This window comes from Loxodonta africana, chromosome X (genome assembly GCF_030014295.1).
Source record: "Loxodonta africana isolate mLoxAfr1 chromosome X, mLoxAfr1.hap2, whole genome shotgun sequence".
Lineage (NCBI taxonomy): Eukaryota > Metazoa > Chordata > Mammalia > Proboscidea > Elephantidae > Loxodonta > Loxodonta africana.
Window position 1 is genome coordinate 47,484,529 of NC_087369.1, and position 27,028 is coordinate 47,511,556.

At 37.9% G+C, this 27,028-nt stretch overlaps 1 protein-coding gene across 8 annotated transcripts in view; it reads right to left on the reverse strand.

Annotated features, from left to right (window-relative positions):
• CASK (calcium/calmodulin dependent serine protein kinase) overlaps positions 1-27,028 on the reverse strand; it is a 455,537-nt gene that overhangs the window by 39,974 nt on the left and 388,535 nt on the right. For all 8 annotated transcript variants that reach the window (XM_023557951.2, XM_010597744.3, XM_010597743.3 and 5 more), the window contains exons 12-17: positions 25,703-25,780; positions 22,592-22,672; positions 13,397-13,585; positions 9,076-9,154; positions 3,597-3,682; positions 2,492-2,560 (exon numbers count right to left, since the gene is read on the reverse strand). In XM_023557951.2, the coding sequence (XP_023413719.1) occupies positions 2,492-2,560; positions 3,597-3,682; positions 9,076-9,154; positions 13,397-13,585; positions 22,592-22,672; positions 25,703-25,780 (582 nt within the window). The remainder of the gene's footprint in view (positions 1-2,491; positions 2,561-3,596; positions 3,683-9,075; positions 9,155-13,396; positions 13,586-22,591; positions 22,673-25,702; positions 25,781-27,028) is intronic.

Sequence of the window (27,028 nt, forward strand, 5' to 3'; positions counted from 1 at the left end):
GCTGAAGATCCCAGCTGTCTCATTTTTATTCAAATGAGTTTTGAAAAATAATAATTTTTGATGCTTCAGTGTCAAGAATTACTGAAGGACTCAACTAAAAGTGAAATGACCCTAAAAAAAAAACAAAACTTCTCACGTTGTAATCACCTTAGAATATTTCTAACATAAATGCTACCAATAAGGGTAAAAGACAGATATACGCCAGAGAAGAAATCTTTATTCTTTAAATCATTTTAGCAGATTGATGAAAACAATAATCCTGGGCCTCTAAAAATATTACACTTCTGGCAAAGATCCCAGAAGCGACAGCTACTTTCCCTGTATCTCCTCTCCTCGGCCGCACTCTCTATATTAACACGCTCAAAATTCTTTCCAGGTTCCATTCCTTATTGTACAAATAAGCTTTAACAACAAGAACAAGGAGAGAGAGAAAATAAATAAATATATATGTATACATATTTTTACTTTTGGTTTAATAGAGTCCTTTTAAGCCTTTGAAATGTGCATGTCTGCTCGAAAGACAGATTTTTTTTTCCCTAGAAGATTTAGAGAAATTTCTGGAATTTATTAGTCTTAAAGATAATGGAATCGTTTAGATCAGCATTCTCAAACTGTAGCAAAAAGATGGATCTCCAGGTGCCTGCCACCCCAGAGACTCAATTCAGCTGGGCAGGGTGAGGTCCAGGAGTCCCCTCTTACCAAAGGCCTGGGGGATGCTGACGCTGGTGGCTAGAGAGCCTGTTTTAGGGAAGTATTGCCCTAGCTGTTAAGAGTCCCAACCACAGGCCTGAATTATGCCAGAGCATAGGAGGACCAAAAAGGCTGGGGGTGGGGATAGGAGGAGAAGCATGGTCATTTTTTCCATCATTCAAAGATAAGGAAAGTAAAGAAAGGGTGGTGCGTTCCTACTCAAGAGCACAGAATTTACATGCATAACACTGGTCCCACTCCACAACTAGGTCCAAAACCCAAACACACTGCATCAAGTTGATTTCCACTCATTGCGACCCTGTAGGACAGAGTAGAACTGCCCCATAGTGTCTCCAAGGCTCTAGTTGTTACGGAAAAGACTGCCACATCTTCTCTCCCACAAACTAGGTCAACCACTTCAAAAACAAAAGAGAAATTTATGTTAATAACTAACAGTACCTTCTGGTTAGTTAGACAAAAAGACAAAAATCAATTTTATTTACTAAATTTCTTCAACAGATAAGAAATGGTATGAGGAACATCTGTGATTTTAGAATATTAAAATTATTTACGTAGAATATGCATATGATATTCTTTCATTCCTAGCAAGTTTTTTTCCTCTAGATGACAAATTTCAATACTCTGAATTCTGGAATAGAAGCAGTTCTACATTTTCTTATGAAATATAGTATTAATGGAAGTTCCATCAGAAGCCACCAAGAGATGCTCAAGATCAGATATAACAGAAACCGCAATTGCAATGGCTCACTAAAAATATCCTTGGCAAAACTACAGATCCTTATCCATATCTTCAATAGGTTTAAGAAAAAATATGAAGCCTCGGATTTTCCTTGTGAAATTTTCACTATTGCTAGAGACTAGAAGAAACATTTAATTTCTCTCTCAAATTCTCTTAAGTACGAATGCAATTTTCTCCATGAGCTCCAGTAAGTTACTTGTCAGTCTTAAAAATTAACTTTATGAAATGTGTACTTCATATTGATGCACACAAACTTGGGAGATGCACATAAAAGATAAGCTTCAATAAATAATACTCAAGCTGAATGTGCAATAACAAAAAAATGATACCATTTATGACACTTTATAGTTCTAAATATGAAGAACAGACTTTTGAAATCTCAATAACCAACATAAAACTGAATAATATAAGCTGGAAAGGCTACAATTTCTATAGGATAAGCCTACTGTAAGAAAGAAACTTTGGGGTTGGATTACCTTAGAAAACTGGTTTACGAATCACACAACATTCCCAATTTAAACAATTTCACAAAGAGTTACGAAAGCCTGTACTCCTCTAGTAAGTTACCAATTCCTTATGGACTTAACATCATCTAGAGAGAACTGTCATAATTATTTGAACAACTGTATCTTAACAGAAACAGATCACTTTGCAGATTCTTGAAAAGAAGAACTATGCATGTGATTTCTTAACAAGGGAAGTGAATGTACTTCCTGGAAATATTATTGCAATTATGGTCTATATTTTCTTCCTCAGAGCCTCCATCTTTTCTTCATTAAGGCTTATGTTATTATTTGCAGCTTCTCTATGTTTTGCTTAGATTTCAGCCTGAGATTACAGTGCTGAGGAGATCCACAGGGAAGCAGGGCTGTGTAGATGGATGGGACCTACTCTGTTCCGTTATCTTTGTTGTAAAATTGGTGTGCAGTGATCTAACAGCACAGGCAGAAACAATTTCCCAGAAAGCAAAAACATTCAGCCATCAGCAGACAGTTAGTTAAGAACTCAGAGGAGATGGGGGTGGTTCGTTAGAGTCATTACCTCACAGGATGAAGACTGAGTGCGGTAACTTGGCACAATCTTGAAGGTAATGCTCCCCCGCATTTCCCTCTGGAGGAAAAAAAAAAAAAGAGAGTTCTCTTACAAATAAGTGTTGCGCACAAAAACATGTAAGAAACCACTCAAAATGTGTGGGGCAATTAGTGGAAGCTGCCTGAGAGCACACAGCATTAAAGGGAAGCCTCGTTATAAATAAAGCATGGAATGCTCACCTTTACAGAAGAGGAAGTTCTGGGAAACACTGAGAAGTCAAGGCTGAGTGCCTTTTTCACACATAGCAATGGTATAACATACCTCCAACAGTTGCATTTCTATAGACATGACTACGAAACACTCTAAGTGATATGCGTTTCCAAAGTGAATACAAATTGAGCTAGACAACAGAATAAGTAATTACATAAAAATTCTATTTCGTGTGCTACGTTACAGTGGTGTACTACATAAAATTTGTTTTACTTAATAATTTTGGCTTTATTTTTTATTGTAGTGAGTCTGTGGCGCTTATTTCACACTTAATAGACATTCATAACATGGGTGGCTGGACCAGAGGTCCAGAAACATCTTCCTCTGCTTGCTGTGACAGTGAACACAGGCAAGGACCTTCATTCAGCTTGAAAAAACAAAATCAAATTTAAACAGATTTGGATATCGATGGTCAAAAATGGCCTGGTCTGTGACTTCCCTCCCCTCTGTGCTGTAGAGAAACCCGTACAGCTGGCTATGACTCAACTAAACGGGAAAGGGATTTCTGACACTGCTGAGGTCAGCGAGAATGCATATACACAACTGCGAAGAATCTTCCTTAGACGTCGGCTCGATAAGAAACAGGAGATAAAGGATGAAGGGAGAGCGTTAAAGTTCAAACTGTTAAAGATGGGCAAAAAACTTCTGAACTCTATTGGATGCAAACATTCTCCTAGATGTCAGCTTTTATGAGTGTTGTATAGGTTCGAGTCCACACAGACGATGGTACTAGAAGTTCTACAAGTACAAAAGAACACCCCTTTTATTTATGTGTTAAAAAACGGGCTAACAAATTGAAAATTAGTCTTTAGAAAAATAAAAAGAACAGCTTTCATTTACTTACAAGCATTTTTTGCAGCTGTTCCACTGTTTGGTTAGCTACACTGATGCCATTGATTTCTCGAATTTCATCACCAACATGAAGTGTACCTAAGAAATGACAGAACATTATAAACATGAATTGATATATACTTTTATAATAATAAAATCCAAAGGAAGCGATGTAAATAATTTTCAAAAATTAAGTTAAACACTGAAGGCTAGTATTTCAGAGACAGGTACATACATGGCTTCAGCAAAATTATTTAGCTCGTGTAGTAAACTCACCTAAACAGATACATCTCCTTGTGGAAGGCATAGTTTTGAAGGATGGCTGTGGAAATCTGTTTATTTTTTGGAGACAAGCAATGTGGGCAGTGGTTTAAAAGTATGGCCTCTGGGTCCAAATTGTCTGGGTTCAAATCCCAGTTTCATCACTTACTAGCTTTAAGGCCTTGGGTAAGTTACTGAAATACTCTGTGCCTCCATTTTCACATTTGTAAAATGAAAATGAAAACAGTACTTACCTCATCGCGTTGTTTTAAGGATCAAGTGAGTTTAATACATGTAAAGGGCTTAGAACTGTTCTTGGCACATAGTACACACTGTTTGCTGTTATAATTATTATCATAATTATCTACCAAACACAATAAATACATTGTCAATTTTCAAAGAATTGTGATTGGATAATATGTATGTAACACTGAAATTGTATTAAACATAATTTAATCTTTTTATGATAATTTTTTAGGCTTCAAATACTTTGTAATACTCCAACTGGAAAAAGTGACTGAGAAACAATGATTAAATAGAGTGTTATTGGAATTTTTGCTTCCTTATCTATAAAGTGTGCTCATGTTAACACACTGACCTGACTTTGTTATGAAGAGCTCACAGTATTACCTCACTGGCATTGGTGTGAGGTGAGTAGAAAGTGGAGTCCTCATTTTTAGACTGAGAAACTGAAGCTCTCCAGTAGAAAGTATCTGGGCTTAACGCTTCAGCTTGAGTCAGAGCAAATCAAGTTTCTAGATCTAGCTATAGTTTACAGGAAATAAAGGGGCCAGAGAAAATGTTAAATGACCAGATGTCAATGCAACCAGCAAAGTCCAGAACGTGGTAAACTCTGCAGGACAAATGATCAAGTTTCTTTAACAAAAAATTATAAGGAAAAAAAAAGAGGGCAAGGGTAGCTATAAACTAAGAGACTTAAGAGACATATCAACTAAGTGCCATGTGGGCACCTTATTTGAATAGTGATTCAAACAAACTGACTGTAAACAAAAATTATAAGGCAGTAAAATAAATTTGAATACTAAGTGGATATTTGAAGATATTATGGAATTGTTAATGTTTTAGGTAAGATATTGGTATTGTGGTTTTGTTTATAAGTCTATCTTTTAGAAGTGCATAAAACAAACAAACAAAAAAAAAACCCACTGCCATCGAGTCGATTCTGACTCATAGCGACCCTATAGGACAGAGTAGAACTGCCCCACAGAGTTTCCAAGGAGCACCTGACGGATCCGAACTGCCGACCTCTTGGTTAGCAGCCATAGCACTTAACCACTACGCCACCAGGTTTCTGTAGAAGTGCATACTAAAATATTAATGAATAAAATAAAATACCTGGGATTTGCTTCAAAATAATACAGTGGGGGGAGGGCAATAGGGCAAATATAGATGAAACTAGCGTGGCCACGTCCCTGTACAGTGCAAGCGGTTAAGTACTCAACTAGTAGTCAAAAAGTTGATGGTTTGAACCCACCCAGAGATGCCTTGGAAGACAGCCCTGGTGATTGCTTCTGAGAGGTCACAGCCTTGCAAAAGCTATGGAGCATTCTACTCTGCACACATGGGGTCACTGTGAGTTGGAATTGGCTCACCGGCAACTAACAAGTATGGCCATGAGTTAATGATAATTATAGCTAATTATAGTTACGGGTTATGGGTACATGGGTGATCACTGCACTATTCTCTCTATTTTCTGCATGTTTGAAAATTAACACAACAAAAAAATAAAACAAAAATGTGGGGACTTTTGTTTCTAATATGGCTGATGAGTCACTCAAAGACTTTCTCACTACAGCACAACTATATCTTGCCTAGTACACACCTGTTAAAATGTTACTGGTCTCACAAAACAAATACAAATCTCTGAGGACACCTGCCACTTTCACCTTCACTCTCCCTTCCATACAAAAGAATTCTGTGAGCTGGATCCAGAGTGATTGCAAACTTAGGGTGGAGTGAACTAGTGGGAAGGGTGGGTGCCGTCAGAGTAATGCCTGCTATTGGAATTCTGATCCTTGAGCTAATAGCAAGTTAGAGAAACTGAGTGCAGGATTCTGTCAGGAGCCAAGACCCTCAGTGTGGCTAATGTCCCAGATCAGTGGAAGCCTGTGGCAACTGACAGAAGAGGGAGCAAACCTTCTCTGGAAGAAAGCGTTTCCAGTTTAGGCCCACAGGACTTCCACTGATTAGAACAAGCAGTGAGCTCACAATCAAAGATTGCCAAGCACGATAAGGCAAGCCACTATGAGTGTCACCAGAAATAACACAGAGAATAAAAAGATAAGAGAATACTATGAACAAGCTTATTGCAATTAAAAAGGCAGATGAAATAGATACATTTCTAGGAAAATTAATTTACCAAAACTCACCCAAACTATAGGAAGTCTGAATAGTCGTATGAATATTAAAGTAATTGAAATAGTTGTATTAAAAAAATCCTATAAAAACAAAACCAAAACACCCTACACCCAGATAGTTGTATAGACAGGTTCTACCAAACTTTCAAGGTACAAATCCATACTCCAATCTTTCAGAAAACAGATGAAGAGGGAAGGCTCACTAAGTTATTCTATAACATCAATTTACCTTGGAAATTAAAACAGAGAAACACAAGAAAGGAAAACAGGCCAGTCTCACGCATAATCACAATTACAAAAATCCTCAACAAAACATTAGCACACAGAATGGCACAATACATAAAACAGATAATACACAATGACTAAGCTGGGTTTTAGAAGTGGTGGCACAGTAGTTAAAAGCACTTGGCTGCTAACCAAAAGGTCAGCAGTTTGAACCCACTAGCCAGTCTGCAGGAGAAAGATGTGGCAGTCTGCTTCTGTAAAGAGTTACAGCCTTGGCAACCCTCTGGGCAGTTCTACTCTGTCCAACAGGGTCGTTATGAGTTGAAATTGACTTGACAGCAGTGTTTTTTTTTGTTTTTTTGTTAAGCTAGGTTTATCTGAGAAACACAAGGGTGGTTTATTATTCGGAAACCTTTAAAAGTCATTCGCCCATTATCAGATGAAAGGAAAAAAGGTATCTACTAAAAACCTACAGTAAATATTCTTAATGGGGAAACATTGGAAAGATTCCTTTTTAGAACAAGAATAGGACAAGGATCCACTACACCACTTCTATTAAAGACTGAATTTGGTGCAGTGAATTACTTAATATGGCCCTTCTAGCCATAGTCCTTGTAACTCCCACTAAACGATTAGGTGGAACTATGCAAATAAGGTGCTGTGGCCCACTAAGGGAATTGGGCAGCGTGCTAATATTGCAAATAAGGTGCTTAGAACCCTGCAGGGGTGGTGCCATGCAAATAAGGTGTATGGAACCCTAACAAGGGGACTGGTCAGTTTTCCCATCCCGCTAGGCTTAAAATGAGCCATCCCAGAGGTGGAAAGGGTGGGACCCGGGATCCCTACGCTGAGAATCTCCCAGACCCAGGAGATGAGAGCTGTAACACTGGAGACAGTGCAAGATGGTGAGAAGCTGTGGTAAGCAGGAGAGAACCGGCAGCAGCAGAACCAGTAGACCAGTGTGAGATGGTGCAGTGGGCTTCCTGGCCCACAGAGCGAGGCATCTACAGTGGGTGTGCCAACCCACAGAGCCAGAGAGCTGAGTGCCTTCAAGCAGGAGGTTTCCTGGCAGAGTGGTGTGCCTCTGGGCACTTATTGGCGGAGCTAAAGAGATTTGAGACACTTGCCTGAGCAGGGCAGAGGCCAGACAGAGGGACTGCGAGTTGGAGAGAGTGGCCTGGCTGAGGGCATGGCTGAGAAGAGGCTGTCCTGATCCAAGAACGGTATCCTGAGTTGTTTCTGGTCCTGAATTATATATAACCTGCTACTTCCCTAATAAACCCCATAACCATGAGTATTGTCTGTGAGTTCTGTGTGGCCATTGCAATGAATTATCGAACCCAGCAGAGAAGTAGAGAGTGCTATGGGAGGGACAGCTGGTGTCAGAATTGGTAAAGAGGTTGGAGAAAGGAGGCATGTCTGACCTCCGCCTCACAGGACTCAGCCTTGGGCTGTTGATGCTGATAATGATTCTATTTTCCCCTGATGAAGTTAGAGGAGGTCAGATGCCTTCATGCCACCATTTTTACACCAGAAGTCCTAGCCAGTATAGTAATATAAGAAAAGAAGATTAAGAAAATGTTGTTGTAACTTAACAGACTTTATAGCAAATCACTAAAGATAAAAAACAAAAAATACATACTGGAACCTAAAACTGAACATCCTCCTGTGTGAGTGCAGTACACAGGCAGTGTGCTAAGCCTACAAAGATTCCCCTGAAAGCAACAATGATGCCAGAAACCATCTTGTGTACACAGCCATCATCTTTAAAGAGGAGAGTAAGGCACTAAAATGCCTGGGATGCTACTTCTTGCTGTCTGGGGATAAGGAAGCGGGTGTTAAGTACAAAAATAACCCTATCTCAAAGAAAGGGAGTCTGCCAGGAGAATAATTTTTAGAACAGACTCTAAATACTAGTGCGTATTACGTATAACTCAGTGCTTTCAAAGAGGAGCCTAAACCTACATGTCTTTCCTCTACCTGTCCAAATCTTGTCCATCCTCTAGAGTTAACTAAATTTCCACTTCTCAAAAAATCCTTCTTTGTCTACTCCAGTCCTTAGTGAATTCCCTCCTCAGAATGACTGTACTTACTGTATCTCTTATTCTCCCATTTAATTTTTATATTATTATTTATCTAACCCTATAAGTTCCTAATTTAGAAACAGTATATCTCATTCCTGAATGAATGACAGCACAATTCTTGAACTGTTATTTAACTTTACATACACACACACATACACACATAAAGTTAAATGTCTCCCAGAATAGATATCTTCCTTACACCCTTGGGCCCAATGTGATACTTTGGTTCATCTCCCATGGTTTCTAGTAAGTCAGGATCCAAAAGTGGTCCAGAGAAACTCCAGCAACAGAACTCTACTATACCCTTCCTCCAGTATCTATAGGGTGGAGCACGCACCGATGAATAAGTGGAGGCCAACAGTGATTAAAACCAAAGATAAGCAGATCTTTTCTATGGACCATAAATTAAACAGATCTTTTATATGTAAAAAAAAAAAAATTTTTTTTTTATATGGATCATAAAAAAAAAAACACACACTTTCTTCACTAGGCTACAGGAACAAAAAAAAAATTAAGGATGGAAAGAATTACATATGAAACTTACCTTGCCTGTGAATCATGCCCCCATGCATAATTCTTGCAACAATACAGTGGTTTAGTTCATTCATCTTTAGAGTGATTCCCTGTGAAAAGTTGAAGTAGAAGTAGAATTACTATGAGGTAACACTTTTCCTTTTCATATTTGTGATTTTGCTTTAAATAATTTTAATTAAAAAAGTTAAGAAATCATTAAAGAAAATAATGGAAAATGGAGGAGAAAACTATCTACCACTTCACCAGGCCAGGACAAAAATACTATTTTTGGTATTTTGGTCGCTATAGTAGTAGTAGATGTACATTTTTCTGTCTCCACAATTCAGGGAGTCTGCCTGGCTCTGCCTCAGTTCCCCGTCCCTGTGCTGTGGCCTAGAAAACCCCTCAGGGCAGCAAGGTGGGACAATCATAGGACTCTGTGCTTATGTCCTGTGTCTCAGGGATCACTGCCCTTTGTTGCCTGATGTTCAATGTCTTAAAACCTGTTGTTTCATGTAATTTGTCTGTTTCTAATTTTTTTGGCTGTTCCAGATGAGAGGGTAAATCTGGTCCCTGTTACTCCGTCTTGGCCAGAAGCATAAGTTTCACCATCATTTTTAATGCCAGAATATTATTCTATGAAGCAGATTGTTCCTTGTTTTCCAATTATTCACTATGATAACAAAAGCCTTCATAAAGGTATCTGTGCACTGTATCTGGTTGATCATATGAATCGCACAGAGAACTTTTAAATAATGGAAACCCTGGTGGCATAGTGGTTAAGAGCTATAACTGCTAACCAAAAGGTCGGCAGTTCTAATCCATCAGGTGCTCCTTGAAAACTCTATGGGGCAGTTCTATTCTGTCCTATAGGGTTGCTATGAGTCGGAATCGACTTAACGGCAATGGGTTTTTTTTTTTCCTTACATCTACTTGTTGGATTTAGATTCAGTAGGTCTGGAATCTTGTTAACTCTCACTGCTCTTGAGTTGATTCCGACTTATAGAGATACCATGGGACAGTGCAGAACTGCCCAATATGGTTTCCAAGCAGCAGCTGGTGGATTCCAACTGCTGACCTTTTGGTTGGCAGCCATAGCACTTAACCACCATGCCACCAGGTTTCCAAGTCTGGAATAGAGCTGAGAAATCTGTATTTTTAATAAGCTCCCTTGGTGAAAAACTGGTCTTGAACTTGAGATGGCTAAGCGTAGGGACTCTGTCTTGTCTTATTCATTGGATAATAACATTCTGTCAGAAAGCTTCATGAAAATATCTGAGACTTTATAATCTAGGCTCTATCTTAATTTGTATAACTCCACAAAGTATGATTTTGCATGGTTCCTATTTGGCAGTCCTCAGAAGTGGCAGGCAAGCAATGTGAAAAATTGCTTTATCAAATGTTTCTAGTCCCATCACTCAGTCGTAATGTTCAAGTTTCATTTCCAACTTGTACATTCAATCAGCATGTGTGGTTACCAAGAGGAGTGTTCGTAAAAAAAAACGCTGTAAATTAATGTGCAAGTCAAATCTAATTTCATAAGGGAAATGATACTATGATGGAAGTTTCACCCTGGAAATTCATGCATTTATGTATTCTTTCAACCAATATTACTGTTAACCTATTATGTGCCGGTCACTCTGCTAGGCATGGTAGTGTGCATGACAGACAAGGTCCCTTATGGCTAGGGGAAGTTCACTTTAAACCAACTGTGGTTAACATTTATTATTTTGTCTGCCCCAAATCTATCCCTTCTTCTGGGAACGCACCCCTATGTTTCTGGAAAAGATTTTTCTGTACAGAGGAATTGACTCATGTTTTCTCTGTTCCTAAATTCACAAATTCCAAGGAAGGGATTAGCCCAGCTTGGGTTATGTGTCTGAACCTACCAGTTTGAGGAAGGGTGGGGTGGGGGACATTCCTGATCTTTTCTTGTTTACATAAGCCTTTCCCCTATTGCCTAAGCTAGTTCAATTTGGGTCTTTGTCACTTGCAACTATGAGAGGCTCAATCAATAGAGAAATAATTACAGGTGCAATGTTACAAACAGGAAAACACAGGGTGTGATAGGAGTGTATTACCCTTGAGGAGTGGACCTAACATAGTTAGACACATTGTAACCTGAAAAAAAAAAAAACCCATTGCCATCAATTCCAACTCATATCGACCCTATAGGACAGAACAGAACTGCCCCATAGGGTTTTCAAGGAGCGGCTGGTAGATTTGAACAGCTGACCTTTTTTGGTTAGCAGCCAAGCTCTTAACCACTATGCTGCCAGGGCTCCGATTTGTACATAGTAGGTACTTAACAAACATTTCCTAAGTGAGTGAATGAATACATAAAATGAATAAATGGAATACTAAACTTTCAGAGCTGGGTGGGATCTTGGGGATCATTTAGTCGAATATTCCTTTATAGATGAGCAAACTGAAGCCCAATTATATGAAGTGATTTGCCCAAGGCACCCAAAAGCTGCTGCTGCCCACGCTCTTAAAACCAAATATTTGCTTGGGGAGCACCAGAAGGCAGATTGGAGGTAACTGGCATGGCTCCTGTCTGCTGCAATTTCTAGGATAATATGGTATAACTGGTAAAGAACAGAAAAGGAGAAATACAACCTGAAATGTCTAGAATTGAGTGCCCTCTAGAAATCGTGGTCATAGAATCACTGCTCTGTAACTCTTTAATTTGGAAGGCAACTGGGCAATTTTCATAAGTAGGTAATTCCTTTTTGTATACCCCAATATCCCTGTTCTATACTTTGGGGAAAAAATATAAATGTCTAAGTTTGAATGCTTTTTTTTTCCTAAAGATATGATCCTGCCCCCAAACCTCAAAGTTTTCCAATGTTCCTTGTCTCAGTGGGTAGCATCACTGTCCATCCAATTGTGTAAACCTGAAGTTTAAGGGTCAACTTCGGTATATTGTCAATCCAATATCAAGGCCTCTTGATTTTACTCTTTTGTTATTTCTTAAATCTGTTCGCTTCCTTCCATGTTGGCATTCACCCCTCTAGTTCAGAGTTTTATCATCTCCCCTGTGCTACTACAATAATTGCCTCTTAACTGGTCTCCCTATATCCACTCTTGTTCCCTCTAATCCATTCTCCAGAGTGATATTTCTAAAATGAAAATCTGGTCTTATCTCCCTGCTTGAAACACTTCAATAAGACAAAGAACAGAATCCTTAACACGTCTTTCAACACTTGTATGGTCTGGTTCCTGCCCCTCGCCTTGTTCTCTGCAGTCCAGCCATGGGTGCCTTCCTTCCATTTTGAAACTATGCTCACAGCATTCTCATGAGACAATTGTGGTTCAGCGATAGAATTCTCACCTTCCATGCAGGACACATGGTTTTGATTCTCAGCCAAAAACCTCATGTGCAGCTACCACTTGTCTGTCAGTGGAGGCTTGAGTGTTGCTATGATACTGAACAGGTTTCAGCAGATATTTCAGACTAAGACCGACTAGGAAGAAAGGCCTGATGATCTACTGCTGAAAGTCAGCCAGTGAAAACCCTATGGAATGCAACCGATCATGGGGATGGTGCAGAACCGGGCAGCATTTGGTTTCATTGTGCATGGGTTGCCATGAGTCCAGGCCTACTTGACAGCAGCTAACAACAATGGCAGCTAACAAGAAGAGCCTTCTTACTACCAGGTTTCTGTACATACTGTTTGGTTTGTCTACATGGTCTTGTCCAGTTAACATCAAGTAGTCTTTCTTTGACTAAGAAAGATCTCATAGATCTTTCCAATCGATGAGAATTCTATCAGAATAAGGCAGGGTTCGACACTGATTCCATTCTAATGCTAGTCCTAAGCACTGAGAAAATTTATTCATATTAAACAGGCAGATGTGAATGGAATTTTATTTTAGCAATGTTACTCAATTCTTTGAATGTCTTCTGAATTAGTTTTCCTCTAATTTTGTTGAAGGCAAAAGATCTGGAAACCACCAGACTTGTGAAAGGACTTTTTTTTTTTACAATGTCATGAGACATTCCCTTTCTCAACATCGCAACATCAATACTAATATTTCAGATTGTCTTTTTCTTTGCTGCCCCAGAAGTTTTGACACATTAGGGTAATGTACCAAGTATACTTTTCTTTTGCAAAGTTGAATGGTGATTGTGAAAGGAGAGGTGGAAGCAGAAGCAGCACGCCAAAGCCACGGTGTCAGGCAGAGCAGTTCTAGGAAACAGTATTTGAGAGGAAAATTTTGGGTCTGGAAACTGATTTCAAAAACCTATCCATGTCCTTCCTTCCCCACCCCCTAGTAGTACAGATTGAAGTTAGCTGATTTAACCCATGCTGGGATTTTATGAGAGTACAGAGAACCTTCCTACTTACCATTGGTTCATCTGTGTTCTTTTGGAACTGTACCAGTCGAACTCTGGTCACATTCTCCATATCCATGTCTCCGTTAGCGCTTTCTGGAGAATCACCGTTTAAATAGGGAGAGGTGGGAGGAGGTGTGACCCTCAATGCTTCGTCACTGTAAACTTCATGTGCCACTACGTCGTGAGTCTGAAGTAAGGCCTGTTATTTTATGAAGGAAGTAAAATATTAAAACATTACTATCTCAGCAAAAATCTATGATATAAACATATAGAATTATTCTTTGCCTCTCAAGAGTATCTCTCATCCAAAGAAAACTCAAAGCACATTACACCTAAATACAGCCATACCCAAATTTCTTTGTGACAAATAATAATCATGTTAGATGGATTTTTTTGAAAGATGAATGAATGAGTGAACAAATGAATGGATGTGTTTGTTGATTTCTTGGGGCAGGGGTACTGTCTGATGCTATGAAAAAGTACCTAACTAAATTGTTCAAATAAAGGTTAACTCATAATGCAATTTCAAATAATTTCGCAGAAAGAATTATTGATATACACAGCTGACAGATTTGTGCTGGAGCTTAAAATTGCATAGTAACAATGAGAAACAAGGCAATAATTACTACATCGAGCAAGTATCTTTTTCTCTCTGGTATTAACAATAATACTTTGATATAACCCCAAAATTGAATAATTTGTAACATGCAACTGATAAAAGAAATAAAAACACACACATAATTGTACCTGAAAAAAAACGTAATTTTCCAAAATACTACACATGATAGGGAACTCTTAAAATTTAAACTCATTTAATGTTTTGATTTCAATTTTTTGGAGCACTTACAAGAATGAAAAATAAGTTAACAATTATTACCATGACTTTTTTTTTGCAAAGCCCTTTAATTATGAAAAAGTGATTTCTCTGTACTGATACCTGCATGTCATCTTGGTGACGTTGGATAATAAATCTCTCTTGTTTCCCTAAAAAAGGCCATCCTTCCACTTACTGCACTTTTCGTGCTGTCATAAAAAACAGCTTTTAATAAAGCATGAACGTTTCTATTTCAAAGAGAACTTACGGCTGAGTATCAGTATGTTTGGAACTTCATACAAATTATATTTTCTTGCATGCTTACTATAAATTTTTTTCTGTTTTAATTTGTGGTCTGTGTGGTAATGAAATACCTGGAGATAATGAAATGAAATGAAAATTGCTTTAAAACTATAACCATTTCAATTGAAGACTTATAAAAGTCATGGCTTGGCTATTTGAATTTGAAAGGCATGCATACGAGGCAAATATAAGATGATTGTGGTAAAATCATAAAGAAAGTGATGCTGATCTGTCATTAACAGAGCATATGGATTGGGCAATACATGCATCTGGATTTCTAAAGAAATGGGGGATATTTCTGGGATCTCAGAAGCCTGGTCAAATGGGTTTGGGTGAGGGAAGCAGAGGGGTGCTCACTGAGTGAGCATGGCTTACACAGGGTTCTGTAATGGCCCTTGGGACCTTGGCTTCCTCACCAGAGCCCTGCCTGCACCCTGCACTGATACCCAGAGCCCAAGGGTATAGGTTGGCTATGTGGGCAAATTATTCTTTTTCTGGCTGAACTTTGTCCACTTCAGAAATTCAGATTTAGGGCAGGATGCATAAATCAATAATAGACTAACTGAAAAAGACCACCTGCTAGGATTGGGTTCATCATATCAACTACAGCATTTTAAAACACATACTTTATATGGCTGGATTTTTTAAACGGGCAACCAATCTTTCAGCAGGATAATGCCAGTCTTCAAAGGTTACATGGGTTGAAGAAAGTGTTCATGTTGGTTTTTTGCAAATGATTTCTGTTCATCCTTTTAAATTATTTAAGTAAATACTTGTATTTAATATTTATAAGGATAAGCCCACAATCACAAAATAATACCAAAATTGAACTTAAAAAAAGGAAAAAGCTCAAATTATGTCACCAAATAAGACCATACTTGATATTAACCCCAATTTGCCACTGCCAAAGGTAAAAGATTGTTATTACAAGATAGAACTTAACCTAAAGCTCTACTTCATATGCAGAAACAATTTTTTAAAAGGGATAAAAAGAGGCCACTTATGAACTGTTAATAAGAGCCATTTAAAAATAATGTAAAATAAACAATAGGGAAATCATATCATGAGGTGTGATTCAGCAATTGTTACTAAGCTGAAATAGCTATTTTTAATTACTTAAGTAGAATCACGTAACAGGAAAGAAACACTTTCATTTTTTGTACTGCAGTAAGGATATATATGAGAAAAATAACAGCTTCATGCTAGAATAAAAAAAAATCTCACTACTTTACAATGAATAAGAAAAATACGAATTTCAGGTTTGAAAAGCGGATCCTGTGACTTCCTAATTACAAATTATAAAATTTAGCACTTGATAATAAAACTCTAATGACAACCTAAAGTGATTTTAACTATCCTATTTTGGAAAATCAGGGTGCAAAATTCGTTTAAAAATTTTTGTTCTAGGTTCTGTTTCTTAAAGAAAAAATTAAAGCAGTAACTTCCTAGTCTACTAATACATAAAAAAAATCGCTTTTATTCTTTGTGTTTCATATTTTATACCTGTAATAAGCAAAGGGTCTTTTCTTTTTTAAAAATCATTTGAAAGAATGGAATAACTGAAAACAGAATTAGTCACATAATATTTTTTATCATGACCTCTACAGATAGAGTACAGATTTTTTTTTTTATTGAATGGTTTTTAATATATTCATAGAGTTGTGTAACCATCACAACAATCACTTTTAGAACATCCTCATCATTCCAAAAAGAAACCCTGGACCCATTGGCCACCTCTCCTCACCTTCCTAAATTCTCCCTAGCCCTAGGCAACCACTAATCTACTTTCTGTCCTATGGATCTGTCTATTCTGGAGATTATACATAAATGAAATTATACAATATGTGGCCTTTTTTTTTTTCATGCATTCAGGTTATTTATTTATTGTTGTTGAGAATATACACAAGAGAATACACCTACTCAACAGTTTCTACATGTACAATCCAGTGACACCGATTACATTATTCGAGTTGTGCAACCATTCTCACCCTCCTTCTCTGAGCTGTTCCTCTCCCATTAACATGAACTCACTGCCCCCTAAACTTCCTATCAAATGTTTCAAGTTGCTCTTGTCAATTTGATTCCATACAGGTAGTTCTTAAAAGAGCATAATGCTCAAGGCAGGCATTTTTTACTAGTTAAACTATTGTTTAGTTTTAAGAAGACTTCAGGGGATAGTTTTGGTTTAAGGTTTCAAGATTATCTCAGAACATTAATAGTTTTAGTGGTTCTTCTAGCCTCCATGGCTCCAGAAAGTCTGGAGTCCATGAGAATTTGAAATTCTGTTTTGCAATTCCTCCCTTTTGATCAGTATTCTGCATAGAGCCTTTGATCAAAATGTTCAGTATTGGCAGCCAAGCACCATCCAGTTTTTCTGGTCTCATGGCAAAGTAGGCAGCTGTTCTTGGAGGCAATTAGCTACATATTCCATTTCTTCCTCCTGTTCTTGACTCTCCTCCTTCCTCTGTTGCTCCAGGAGAATAGAGACCCATTGCTGTACCATGGATGGCTGCTGGTGAGCTTCAGATTTATTTTTATCATTTAAATCTATACAGTACTTGTTTGCTCTCCCTTTAATAATGCAAATATTTACAAGTATCTATTTTAAATGTCAGATAGTTCAATGTTAAATCACAGTGTTATATGGATCAAAAAACAAAGAAAAGGCCAGATAATTGAGTAAATAAGTATGAAATTAGAAATATGCTCAAGGTGACTCTGAAATATCAGTAAAATAAAAAAATATTATAAGCATTAAAATTTTTCCTGTAAGTAATTAACATTTCTTTACAAATATCAAGATTTTGAAACCATGATTTTAAAACACTTACATTTAAGATAGAAATTTTCAGCATTTAAAAGTTTATTTAACATAGTATACAGTTCAGAATTCTATTTCCCACATGGGACATTATCCACATGTATGCTTATAGGCTCAACTTAAGTTTATAGAAAAACAGATAGTTATGACAAAGCATTCCACTTTTAATATCATGGGTTTTGGAGCCATCAAGATCTGGGTTTTGAACCTCAGCATTGCCACTCACTAGGTGAGTGACTTTCAGCAAGTCTCTTTACCTTTCTGGGGATCAGTTTCCTCTGTGAACTATAAAAGGGAATTAATCACACCATCTCACATCCCAACCATCAGCAAGTCCTATCATATCCACCTATCTCCAAAACAGAACCTCAATCTGGCCACTTGTCACCATCCTCATACTTCTCCAAACCTCCACCGCCTCTCACAATAGCCTCCTAACTGGTCTCCTTCCTTTAACTCTTAATCCCCTACGGTCCATTTTCTACACATCCATCTCAGCAATCTCTAAAGTACAGATTGCATAATATTTACCTGCTTGTAGTCACTAGTTGTCATCCTACTGCAATCAGGAGAAAATCCAGACTCCTTACCATGGCCTATAAGGCCCTACTTAGTCTGGCCTCTGCCAATCTCTCTTAGCTCATCTTATACCACTCCTTCCCTTGTTTACTACATCCCAGCCACAATGGATTTATTTCTGTTCCTTGAACTTAGAAAGCGTCTTCCTGTCTCTAGATCTTCGCATTTGCCCTTCTCCATCCTTGGACATTCAGTAGGATGGTTCTTTCATATAACGCAAGTCTCAACCCAAGCATTAACTCTTTAGAGGGGTTTTCCCTTGACTATCAAAAGTAGATCCTGTATCATCTCTCATCCCCATTTTATCTTTATTTTTTAAAAATAATTTTTATTGTGCTTTAAGGGAAAGTTTACAAATCAAGTCAGTCTCTCACACAAAAAACCCATATACACCTTGCTACATACTCCCAATTACTCTCCCCCTAATGAGACAGCCCACTCTCTCCCTCCACTCTCTCTTTTCGTGTCCATTTCACCAGCTTCTAACCCCCTCTACCCTCTCATCTACCCTCCAGGCAGGAGATGCCAACGTAGTCTCAAGTGTCCACCTGATCCAAGAAGCTCACTCCTCACCAGCATCCCTCTCCAACCCATTGTCCAGTCCAATCCATGTCTGAAGAGTTGGCTTCGGGAATGGTTCCTGTCCTGGGCCAACAGAAGGTCTGGGGGCCATGACCACTGGGGTCCCTCTAGTCTCAGTCAGACCATTAAGTCTGGTCTTATGAGAATTTAGGGTCTGCATCCCACTGCTCTCCTGCTCCCTCAGGGTTCTCTGTTGTGTTCCCTGTCAGGGCAGTCATCGGATATAGCTGGGCACCCATCGGATATAGCTGGGCACCATCTAGTTCTTCTGGTCTCAGGATGATGTAGTCGCTGGTTCATGTGGCCCTTTCTGTCTCTTGGGCTCATAATCACCTTGTGTCCTTGGTATTCTTCATTCTCCCTTGATCCAGGTGGGCTGAGACCAACTGATGCATCCCAGATGGCTGCTTGCTAGTGTTTAAGACCCCAGATGCCACTCTTCAAAGTGGGATGCAGAATGTTTTCTTAATAGATTTTATTATGCCAATTGACTTAGATGTCCCCTGAAACCATGGTCCCCAGACCCCTGCCCCTGCTACGCTGGCCTTGGAAGCATTCAATGTATTCAGGAAACTTCTTTGCTTTCCCCATTATCTTTTCATTTCATCACAGTTATTACCACTACATAAAATTACTTGCTCACTGTCTGTCTCTACTTCACCTACTCATTTCTAATCCAACCTCACTAGAGTGGAAGTTCCATGAGGGCAGGGACCTTGTTTGTCTTATTCACCACTACATCCTTAGTGCCTAGCATAGTACCTGGCACATAGTAGGCATTTATATATTTGATGAACGAATGAAAGCATCAGTCATGGATTGAATTGTGTTCCCCCAAAAATATGCGTCAACTTGGTTAGGCCATGATTCCCAGTATTATGCGGTTGTCCTCCATTTTGTGATTGTAACTTTATGGTAAGAGGATTAGGGCCGGATTATAATACCACCCTTACCCAGGTCACATCCCTGATCCAATGTAAAGGGAGTTTCCCTGGGGTGTGGCCTGCATCACCTTTTATCTCTCAAGAGATAAAAGGAAAGGGAAGCAAGCAGAGAGAGAGTTGGGGACCTTATACCACCAAGAAAGCAGCACTGGGAGCATAGCGCATCCTTTGGACCCAGGGTCCCTGTGCCTGAGAAGCTCTTTGACCAGGGGAAGATTGAGGACAAGGAATCTTCCTCCACAGCCAAGAGAGAGAGAAAGCCTTCCCCTGGAGCTGACAGCCTGAATTTGGACTTTTAGCCTACTTTACTGTGAGGAAACAAATTTCCCTTTGTTAAAGCCATCCACTTGCGGTATTTCTGTTATACCAGCACTAGATAACTAAGACAGCATCTTTTAAGCACCTAGCTAGGCATTCAAGAAACTGTACAATTATTTATTATTTCTAAAAAAAGTTCACTAATAGCAATGCACTTATTAACTTCTTTGACTTCTGGAAAACGAAATAAATCAAGGCTTAGAAGGTAAGTTGTAAGACATGAGGATATCTGAGCTTTAATGATTTCGAAAAAAATTAACCTTAAAATAGGTAAATATCTCTTATTTGGGTATACATTAATTTCTTTATTTAGCTTTCTGCAAATCTGAAAGATTTGTTGGTCTTAAATGGCCCTATGTCATTCTCTGAATTGAGCTGGCCTTACTTGACAATTTATAGAGAGATGTGTCTGTCCCAATGTGTACAGGTTTCTATCTATGGAAAATACACCCCACGGAACAGTCAGCTGAGGAGAGGCTAACCTATCTGCAAACGATCAAGTTTCTAATCAGGTTTGATGTCTTACTAAAAACTTAGTATATCTGCTGTACGTGACAGACACTATCAGGTAACAATACTTGTTGGTGAATATTTATTAAGCTTATCATATGTCAGACACTGTGCTAAGCACTTCACATATATCATTTACTTAATTCTTATCCCAACTCCACGAGGTTGGCTCAGAGAGGTTAATTTGTCAGCGTTCACAGAGCTGGAGTGGCAAGGCTGGGGTCTGACCCCAGGTCCATTTGAAGCTCAGCTTTAACCATTTCTACACTAAATAAGATGTGATGTGCAAAGTGGACTTATTTATAATCTTGGGAACTATGGTCCACACACATGAAACAATTAGTAAACAACACAATGTTAAGGGTATTAACTCCTGATATTTGCGATTCCTCAAATTTGAGGATCCTAATAAGGCATATATACACACACACACATACACACATATACACACATACATATATATGTAGATAGACAGATAGATAGCTACAGATATAGATAAGGCATAAGGAGCCCTGGCGGCTCGGTGGTTAAGTGCTCAGCTGCTAACTGAAAGGTCAGCAGTTGGAACCCACCGGCTACTCTGCAGGAGAAAGAGGCGCATAATAGACAGTCTGCTCTCACAAAGATCAGAGCCTTGGAAACCCTATGGGACAGTTCTACTTTGTCCCATAGGGTTGCTATGAGTTGGAATTGACTTGATATTAATGGATTAACATGGCATAGAGTTTCTTCATCTTCCTAGTCTGTGAAAGAGATAATAAGAATCATTGAGATCACAAGTTTAGTAAGAACAACAAAGCTATGCTGAGATGTGGATGGACACAGAAGAGCTGCCCTGGCCCATTCACTGGCGAAGTGACCTGCTCCAGCCAGTCGGCCTCCTGCATAGGGGTGTATATTAGAATGTTATGCAGGGGAATACAAACAAGTGCGAAATGAGGTAAAGAAGAGAAAGGTCAATGTGGATTTGGGAGGTGTTAGGAGAGATTATGACAGCATAGGTAGGATTTGAGCTAAGTCCTGTGTCTATATACATAAGGTGTAAAATATGCACTCCCTCACAGGCAAAAAATCTGATTTCCTACCTTATTCACTGGATAGTTGCTGCTATCGTATGAAATAAAGTCAAACATTCTCAAGGATTATATCATTTCACTCTTTAATGCTTGGTGGGACAGTGAGGGTGATTATGGAAATTGCTTCTAAGCGGTCACTTTGAGGAAAACATTCCATTTCAATGATTGGGTTCAAGTTTTAAAGGTATTGTATCTTAAAATACCACATGTCAAAACTCACAGGTAGTTGATATGATATACATACTAAATCAGTTGCCATTGAGTTGGCTTCAACTCATGGCAACCCCATAAGTTGCAGAGTAGAACTGTGCATATGGTTTTCAATGGCTGTGACCTTTTAGAAGTAGATTGTCAGGCTTTTCTTCCAAGGCACCTCTGGGTAGATCTGAACTACCAATCTTTGGGTTAGTAGCTGAGCACTTAACCATTTCCACCACCCGGGGACTCCTAACATACATATTAGATTGTTAGTATTATTTTAAAAACATCATCTGCAATAGTAGTAATAACCACATAGCTTTTAAGAGAGATTTTTTTCCTCCCAAAGGGCAGTCAGTTGCATTTTCTACTCTCCACATATACTCCACTTACACCAATGTGGCTAATGCTTTATAAATATTATATTTAACACGAATTTCCATGTGGAATCATGCTTTTCAGTTGCAGTTAAGTAGATGATCATGGACTTTTTTCTACAGAAAATATCTTACCTATTTTGAGTTTTGTTAGCTTTATAATAATTGGCTAAATACAAGTGCTATTCCCATTTTCCATAGAGTAGAAATCAATGAAGTGTAAGAGTTTTGCGTTGTCAAAAAGAGATACAATTCTTCCTATATACCACCTAGGTTCCAAGAATTCATTATTGAAAACTGTCTTGAATTTTAGTTCTAGGGTTTAAGTAACATAAACAGTTCAAGTGACTTAAGGATTGCTTTGTAAGGTAGCAAATCCCTTGTTTGATGACTACAAGGTCCCTGAATAGCCACTTCACAAAACAGCACCTTTACAACTGTGCCACAAAAGTAAACAAAAGAATCATACCGTATTTGGTGATACCTAGTATTGCAATCTTAACATTACATAGATAAATATCACATATGTATAGTCTTAACACTGTATGGATGGGTAAACATATGGGATAAACAGTATATGGATGAAAATGCATTTGATGAAGCTAGCTATACTTTATGAGGGTTACTAAAGACTTCTTTTGAAAGTGAGACTTTAGTTTTATGGAAGTTTAAGTGTTACTTACCATGAAATGAGGTTGTGTTAAAATACGCTTTAGTTCCTTTGCATCATTATTCTCAGGGTAACATGAAATTTCTTCCAATACCTAAAAAAAAATAAACAAGGTATATAATACTGCAAACATGATACAAGATCTAGAAAATGCAATTCTTTTAATTAAGAAATTATGAATGGATTTTTATGGGAGGTGAAACAAAAAAAATTCATCATTTTATTTAAAGATCACTAATTTTTTTTAATATATATATAAAAGAACTGGTAATAAAAAATAAAGTTGCTGTAATAGTCTCTGCCTACGTTACCCAACTATAACTCAAGAAAAAAGCCAAATCCATTGCTGTCGAGTCAATTCTGACTCATAGCGACCCTATAGGAGAGAGTAGAACTGTGCCATAGGGTTCCCAAGGAGCAGCTGGTAGATTTGAACCGTCGACTCTTTTGGTTAGCAATTCATAGCTCCTAACTACTGTGCCACCAGGGCTCCATAACCCAAGTGGCTACTGAAAAATACAAAACAAAATGACAAGCCCATCACACATATTTATTACAGGGTTAAGTAATTTAGTTAACTTAATGGGAAAGTATCTCCGCAAATCTTTTTTCCAAATTCATCATCAAAAATTAATCTGAATACAAAACAAAATTAATCTGTAATAAAAGTTAATAAACAGCTTTCTTTTATATTGGCAGAAATGTCAATTCCTTTTTGAAAGATCAAAATGACATAGGCTCAAATAAAAATAATTTAAAGAAGAAAAACGTTTAAGTATTTTCCTTACAGCCTGACAGGATCAATGTTATTCTTCATCCTCATCTCCCCACAACAGAGAAAACCACGCCTCTGCCAATGGTTCCTCGGGTTATTGGCCAGGGAATCCCCAGAAAACAACAACAAAGAACTTCTTCCACTAATTAGTCCTTAATACTTTCTCTGTACAGGTAAAAGTGGCTGTTTTTGAATAATACTGTCTGTCAAAAGTTATCCAGTGCTACCAGGATGAATTTTATCTATTTAAAATTTATGTGACATGAGCCACAGGGAAAGCCTCTATTCTTTTTCAGAGTAAACATACTGCTGCTGTTTTAACTATATATAGGTTGGATTCACAGAGCAGTTTTAAACAGTGCACTATGCTTAATTCCATTTTAGCCAATCAAGGATTCCTTGGGCAGGACTGGATGTCAGGGGCACACAAGTCACCCCCTCCCCCATAGGAATCTCTCCAGCCTCACTTCGGAGAACATTACAAAAGCTTCATACTCCGGCAGGAAAGGAAGCTGTGAGGTCACTTGGCTTGAAGCTTAGATTTACATTTGGCTATTCAACCACCTCCTCTGGAACATACGAACAAACAAAAATGACATGGTTTCTTTCTTAACCAAATGCCCTTCACCACAAATGGTAATGGGTCCACAGCTGGTTATGCTGTTAATTCATATTGTTTAACGATGATAAACCAATTTGCCTTGGCTTATTTTATGCTTCAAGTTTCTCACTTGAAATGGAAGGACTAAATAATATACAGGCAGTCCCAAGTTATAAACATCCGATTTACGTACAACCTGTACTTACAAACTAACCTCTGTAAAGGTTAGTAAAAATTCGAGGTACATACAATGGTTCATAATAACAAACAGGCAGTACGTTGCGATGAGCATTAAAACATTACTAAAATATCAGTGTATTATACATTAAAGGTGTTATAGTGTATCTGGAAGTGTTTCATTAATGTTTTTATGCATAGAAAGGTACACTATATACTATATATAAGACAAACATTTGACTAACTGACGTTAGATATTAACTATACCCAACTGCTCTGACTTGCGTACAAATTCAACTTCAAGACAGACCTAGGAATGGAACTTGTCTATACTCCTTCTGGGTCCCCTGTTAACTCTCCCAGGTTTTAAATACAGAGGTCTGGACTCCTAAGCATGACTAGGCTGAATCCTTAACCAGGTTTTCACTGGCCAGTTGAGACAAAGAATTGTTCCCAGAGTATCTGTTTCTCTCTATTAGGATATTAGGAAGATAAGGTGGTGAATCACGGTTCCTGTTGGTGATAGCATAGCTTGATTCTTTTGAATGAGCACTTGCGGGCAAAGTCAGAGGCAACGTCTCACTGGTGCCCTGACCAAGTGAGCAGGTCTGGCAGCCTCCACGGGATCTGTCTTGTTTCTCAGTGAATCTACTATACATGCCATTATAGGCCTTGTGTTTAAAATCTGGTAGAGAAGGGATTATGTTTTTTACATTCTTTCATTTAGTAATCTCACTTTCTAAGAAACAATTTTTTTAAAAAGGGGAAATGCTTTTTTGCATAAAGACTTTTATAACATCAGAAAACAAAGAAACCTATGTGTCTAACAAGGGAGGAAGTTAATTTATTATCACTTAATAAAATCAAAGAAAAATTATGCAGTCATTAGGATTTATATTTATGAAGACAAGTAGAAACAGGGAAAAATACTTATTATATAAAGTTAGGTAAAAAAGGATACATTTTCATTGCAAACACAGAAACATTTATATGCAAATGGACAGTGACTGCAAAAGGCTAGGCAAAAATAAAAATTACTGTGCTAAGGTGATGGGATCATGAATGAATTTTTTTTCCAAATTTTCTGAGATGTTATATCCCTATAACAAAAAAACTAAAAAAGTTAGTGATGGATACAGCCATGTATACTAACAATTTATAAAAATGCTTTTTTTTGAACTTAGTATATTTAATTGCAATAGATATTTGAGTTTCAAACATTACCACCTTAAAAATGCAGCTCAGTTTTTTACAGCGTATCTATTTCTGCCAAGTGAAGTGACATAAAAAAAAAAAGAGAGAGAGAAACAGAAGCAAAATTGATATGTTAACATGTTTAAGTTTACATAGTAGAGCCAGAAGTAGAAATCTGCTAGGCAATATCACTGCTGAGATTTTTTTTTTCTTTTTTATGTGGAAAATGTTCAGTGATAAACTTAGAAATACGAAGTCTCAGTATAATGAGTCAAACTGAGACTCCTAGGAAACTTCCTCTCAATGTACAGCAGAAATGTTTTCAAATAAGGTAGCAAATATAACACACAAACACATTTACAAAATGTATTGCTTACCTCTTTGGCTCTCTGTACTGCATCACTTGGAGGATTCCTGATTTGTGGTGAAGACTTTGTGTTAATTTTGTCATAAAGCTAAAGGCAAAGAAGAAAATCCAATCAACACTTAGAATCCTTCGCTAAAATTCTGAGCTTCTCATTATTTCACTAAAAAATATTTTCCTATTGAAAAGGCAGGCTGATGATTTCAGTGGGATCCTCTTGTTAATAATCTCTTATTCATTCAAGAAAACTTGCAACATAAGTCTTAAGCATATCTTTTTTTAATCATCTTTAAATAGATGGTCCTGAACTCTGTCAACGTGGCAACTTCCTTGTCATTTTAAGTTCATCACTATTTCAGCAATCACAGTGTTTTCTTCCCTCTGATAGAAGCAACACTCAATAACTTAAAATGAACGCAGAGTAAAATGAAAGAGCGCTTTCTGGCCAAGACACGTCTGAAAGAATTTTCACAGAAACCTAAATCTTGGGAAAGGGCAAACCCAACTCCTTCTAGGAAGGCATGTTCTCACAAAAGGTTTATGCCTGTTTTACTAGGGCTGATCGTTAACAGTATCAGTGCTGGTATCTTTCAGCATGAAATCAAGGACAGAAACTTACTTCCTTTCAATTTGTAAGTTCAAAGAGTGTGAGAAGACACTGAAAAGAAACGAAATATATTTTTAAACCTCCATAAACCTAAGCGATCCAAAGTTTGACTTCCTGAAGAAAATTAATTTCATTTTTTTAAAAAGAACAACTTCTGTAGTTTAGAAATGCAATTAAAACATTATTTTCTATCTCAAACAAAATACCTCAGATTCAACAGTCTGCTCTGAAAAGTGACAACTTAAAAATTATCTTGGCTGGTCTGAACACTTCTATTTCCTAACTTCTCTAAAATAGGTGGGGATTTTTGTGTTGCTGATTTTGTTCTTTGTCTTTCCTCCACTACTATGTACACCAGTGCTTGCTGAGAGGTCAAACAATGACTGTAGACACTCTTCAGATTCCAGTTAGATTTGTTTCTACCAATGTAAGAGAAATCTTTATGACTTGTAAATATTTGGGCCACACCACCCATACCAATGCCTAAGGAGAGCAGTGTAAACACATAGCAGTGACCATTTTTAAAAACCTTTAAAGCCTTTAAGTCGATTTCCACTCATAGTGGTCCTGTAGGACTGAGTATTATTGACCCATAGGGCTCCCAAGGCCGCAAATCTTTATGGGAACAGACTGCTATATCTTTCTCCCTTGGAGTGGCTGGTGAGTTTGAACCATCTACCTTTTGGTTAGTAGCCTATGGTACTAATCAAGAAAGCACTACTACATTTGAGG